At 35.0% G+C, this 5,196-nt stretch overlaps 1 protein-coding gene across 1 annotated transcript; it reads right to left on the minus strand.

The window, feature by feature from the left end:
• Window positions 1-205: 205 nt before the first annotated feature.
• Window positions 206-3,892, minus strand: LOC120200253 (coiled-coil domain-containing protein SCD2-like). The gene is made up of 6 exons (XM_039201147.1): window positions 3,749-3,892; window positions 3,115-3,184; window positions 2,711-2,752; window positions 2,497-2,537; window positions 1,496-1,622; window positions 206-579 (listed from the first exon to the last, which is right to left on the minus strand). Exons 1-6 carry the CDS (start codon window positions 3,791-3,793, stop codon window positions 452-454), a joined length of 453 nt encoding a protein of 150 aa, XP_039057078.1. The 5' UTR covers window positions 3,794-3,892; the 3' UTR covers window positions 206-451.
• Window positions 3,893-5,196: the final 1,304 nt, after the last annotated feature.

Here is a 5,196-nt window from a genome sequence, read left to right on the forward strand (position 1 = left end):
GTAGTCAATGGTCTTATAGTTTGTTTAGGGTGTTGAACTGTTTTTGCAGCTTTGCTGCCTCTTTGGATTAAATATACATTTTATATTAAAAAAATGAGCATTTTGTTTATTTAGTATTTACACCAAGGAATGCATGCAAGGCGCAGAGACACTTTCCACAAGTCGAAACATTCAAATTGCAGCCAATTTCAATGGAAATGAACTAGGGGAATACCCTTGATTTTTAAAAAAAATAAAGTTCCAAACTGTTACCCTTTGAACCTTCTTCATTTAAGACTCAAACAAGTATCAACATCAATTACATCATGTATCGTGTCGTCAAATTGCATCAAACGCAACATATCAAGCATGTGAAGTTTGAGAAGAAAACTATAATCAACATTGATATGAAAAATGAAATAAAAATTGAACAAGAAATATACAAACTTGAAAATGAGAAGGGAAGACTTCACTAAGAGCTCTCCGAAGCATTGTGATCTGACAAAGCAGTAATCGATGGGTGGTCGATCTCTTTACGAGATGCTTCCCATAGCTGCTGCTCTATCCCCACCTTCCGCAGCTCAAGCATACCTCGATCAACTGCCAAATTAACGCAATCTAATCAGATACTTCTGCTAGAAATGGCACGTTCCATTCCTTTTTAAAAACAGCATATCCAGGCATTTTCATCAACAGCTCTTTTATCCCATTTTTCTCTTGGCAAATCCGAAGAGTGCAGTTGGTAAGACTCGAACTTCGGTTCTTAGCCAAGTATTAATGAATACTCAACCGGCTCAACCAATTCGGTTGGATTTTTAACCTCATTAAATTTTATTACTCAACTTTAATCTCACTTCTATTTTCGTCACTAAACTTTAAAACCTTTCAATCTAATCACTGAACTTTTGAATTGCTGACATTTTAGTCTAATCACTAAACTTTTTTTTAAAAAAACATTGGTTTCAGATTCCCTTCTGATTTCCCAATCATAGAGCTATATATCTTGATTTCATGTTAATTGAAAGATAGAAATTGTATATCTGAGTAGTTTTGAGTTTCACGAGTTTTAGGATTAGAGTTGAGATTTGTAATTCTTAATTTTTTTTAAAGAAAATAAGGGACAATGAGGCAAGTTAACTAGTGTCTTGAGTGGTCGGAAAATGGCATAAGAATGAAACTGTAAAAGTTTCATTTACAGTTTCTTCTTCGGGGAAAGAAGATAAAATAATAAAAAAGAAAAAAAAATGAGATGGACTGCAGATGACACCATGTCAGGAAAAGCAGCCCTGACAGGAAAAAGACAGGCCACATCGCCCTACTATATCTGATTTAACACCCGAGTGGCCAAAACAAGATCAGTTCGAAAGTTCAGTAAATAAATTCAAACTTTTTAAAGTTTAGTGACCAAAACAAGAGTGGGGTTAAAGTTAAGTGATGAAATGCGTAGTTGACCCTTTAAATAGTAGTTTTAACATGTATACGTTTTGCAAAGCATAACCAAAATAAGTGGGCTTACCATCCACGGCACCGTGAGAGGTAGGAGTCTGCCCGCTACGGCTAATCCAAAACCCAAGCCGGTCTTCAGCAATATCCTCATCTATACCATGTACTTTGGCTCTTCTCCAGAAATATAACAACCAGGCCTAAAAGAATTATAAGTGCTATAAGAAAAAGGTATTCGTGACCTAAATCAAGCTTTCTACATCAAGAGAAGCTGTAGGGTAAACCTACTACAATGTCAAAACACTAAAACTTGCCGTGCTGTTTAATGAGCCTGCTACCCTCGGATAAATGAAAATTTGTTTCAACAAAGTTGACAAAGGAAAAGCAATTGATGGGCAGTTTTTATGGGTGATTTTTCTATGCATCGGCAGAACAAAAAAAAAAGTAAACAAGCGACGTTTTAATGCTGCCATGTGTTTATAATTGAAGGACACATGGTAGCACTATAACCCCGTTTATGGAGTTTTTCATTCCACTGCTAGTGCATAAAATATAATCCGTATGAAGTATATTTATGAAAAATGTACTTAACAAATGATTATAGGTGGAGTGGTAAAGCAGTTGTATACAAATCTTTATGAAACACGGGTTCGATTTTTGGATGTGGTTTTATTTGTCTTACTAGATTATATAAAAGTACGAAAAAAATAAAAGTTATCATAATAATAATATTTTATTATCATTTGGTAAAGGTTTTTTTTTTAGGTTTTTTCTCAACTGAGTTTTTTTTTTTGATAAAAATATGGGAGGCCTCGTTAAAAACCCCGTTCATAACCTTCAAACTACATCTGTAGCTTGACGGACAATTCTCTACTGAGTTGGTGCCTTAACACTAGCTTAATTAGGGGCTTATTATATAGTATAAATGTAGATTAATAATAATGTAGCAACAAAATACAAAGCAAAGAGACCAAGACAACTGGAAAAAAGCCATCAGAATGAGAAAAGATATTTTGCTTTGACGGCTCAATTATGATCAGTATGTAAAATATTTGAATTAAAAAAGTAACCAACCTCTTTGAAAAGAACATCTTCTCCCTCCTCTTCACTTAGTTCTGCAGTTGAAGGCAAAAAAGAAACCTTATTTAAATAAATCGAAAAGGATAAAAGCAGGCAGCAAATCTTTTTAAACCAATTGAGACCGGTGGTCTCACAAAATCAACATGAACGCCTGTAATTAGATATGATAGTGCATTACGACAGGGGAAAAAAAGAGTGCATCTTTTACCAAATGCATCTATCGACTTTGGTTCACTGGGTGATTTCAAATCTGAAAATCAAAAACAAGTAAAAGGATAAGTACTAGAGCATAGTATTTCAGTCATGTCGGAATATAATTTCCAACAGATGCAACCTGGAAGGTAAAAGAACTGCTAGTAAAATATAATGACACCTAAAAAAGGAAAAAGAACGGGATGAAAACGTGGATTGTAGTTGTACAGACACTAGTTTCACTTCATTTTACTGATCATCAACTAAATTTGAAGGTAAAGAGAATAAAATCTAGGACTGCCTTGAAAAATTGAAAATAAAGGCATAGTTAAAAATATTGAGAAATCGAGTCATCCAACTATGTCAATTCCAAAGACCAAGAGGGGGGAGGGATTTGCATGTAATGTAGATATATCAAACCTGAGACAGATAGATGAAGCAAACTCAGCCGTCTCTGTCTGCCCAATGCTCGCATAACAGCATCTTCAACCTGAAAACAACATGAATTTGAATAAAAAATAACTTCATAGAGTGGCATTTTACAAAAGTGAGCAAGAAATAAACAGGTAATAATAAAATGGACTTCATGTCAATGCATAATTGTGTTTGTGGTGGGGGGGGGGGGAGTATTACTATACCTATTTTCTAGGGTCAAATTATATGGTTATTCCCCTATACTGTGCATAAGTTACAAATTTGGTCCTTATACTCTAAGCTGGTCAATTTTAGTTTTGAAATTTCAACCCTGAACCAAACAATATAGGAACAATATTATTAAATTACAAGGACTAAATCTACAACTTACGGAAAGTACAGAGGAAAATAGTAGAATTTGACTTAGCAAATTTAACAACTAATGTCTGGATCAAGAACGGAATTTCCAATTGTGAAAAGTACATAAGACTGAAAATGATCAAATTAGAGTTCAAAGACTAAATCTATATCTTAAGCATAGTACAATGTATAAATTTAGATAGAAGAATCAATGCACAACAGCCAAGCAACAAAAAGAAGCTTAATATTTTATATTCCCTTGAGTCGAAAAAGAATCAACTTTTAATGATGCTAATTCCCTTAGGCCCATTTCAATTGAAAGCATGCTCTCAATATTTCCTTCTCCTGTCAGATCATTCAGATCTCGGCCAAGTTTACTCCTGTCTGGATCACCACCGCCTGTATCATTTCTATAAACTTAATGATCAAAAAAGAAAAAAGGAACAAGGGAGCAAATGGGATATGGTCAGTGAAGATACTAATTTTTTACCCATATTATAAATATTATTATTATTATTATTATAAATATTATTATTATTATTATTATTATTATTATTATTAAATATATTAAATACATATATAAATAATATTAAATTACAAGCCCAGTTAACCGACCCAAAACCCAAATCGAAACCCTAAACATTTAGGGTTTCAGTTAGGGTTTCCTAACCCTAATCCCTAGCCGCCTCTGTCTCCAGCCGCCTCTGCCTCCACCGCTGCCACGTCCCAACCGAAGGCACCAGAAGGTCGGCCGTAGCCGCACACGTATTTCCCAAATGGTGAGTCACCACTGGAAGTCCGGTGACTCACCGAACTCTATCCTTCGAACCGGTCCGAGATGAGCATCGGTGATGGCTATAAAGCCATCACCCAACCTGCAAAGAAGAAGACAGAGAGAAGAACAAGAGAAGAAAAAAAACCACAACAGAGACAGAGACAAAGAGAGACAGAAAATACACAGAAAGAAGAAAAACACAGAGAAATCAAATACTACCAACGATCTCAACAACAAACGCAGCAAAGAAACAGAAAAGAAAGAAAAAGGAAGAAGAGAAACTTATCGAGGAAGCCGACCACCGGATCTCACCAAAACCTTCGAAAAACCGAAGGTATATTTTTTTAGATTTGCTCCGATCGGGAGCCGTTTAAAGGAAAAGATCATCGGAACCGTCATTAGGACGGTCCGATCTACGTTTCACCAAAACAATTATTCCGGCCACCGAAGACGGTGGCCGGCGGCGGACGAACACCGGCAGACGGAGGCCGGCCGTCTGGCTTCTCTCTATTTTAGAGAGAAGCGAGAGAAAATTTTTTTCTCTCAGAGAAGAGAGAGAGAGGAGAAGGAGAAATGAAGGCTGGCCCTTCGGGCCAGCCGTTTTGGACTTTATATAGTCCTTCCCGAACGACGTCGTTTCGGGAAGGACTATGCGTGTAATTAAAAAATAGTTAAATCCTTTCCGCAGTCCTCCGAACTTGTAGACTTTACATTTTAGTCATTAAATCGAATTCATAATACTTTTAATTTGATCTCGAAATTTTAATTTTATTTATTTTAGTCCTTTTTATTAAAATAATATATTTAGGATAAATAACTGAATTAATCCCTTAATTTTAATAAATAATATTCTAATCCCTAGTTTATATTTTTAATTTATTTTATTATAATATCCGAATTTTAGATAATTTTATTTTAGTCACTAAATAAATAAAATAAAGAAATAGCATGTT

This window comes from Hibiscus syriacus, unplaced genomic scaffold (genome assembly GCF_006381635.1).
Source record: "Hibiscus syriacus cultivar Baekdansim isolate YM2019G1 unplaced genomic scaffold, ASM638163v2 tig00005929_pilon, whole genome shotgun sequence".
NCBI lineage: Eukaryota > Viridiplantae > Streptophyta > Magnoliopsida > Malvales > Malvaceae > Hibiscus > Hibiscus syriacus.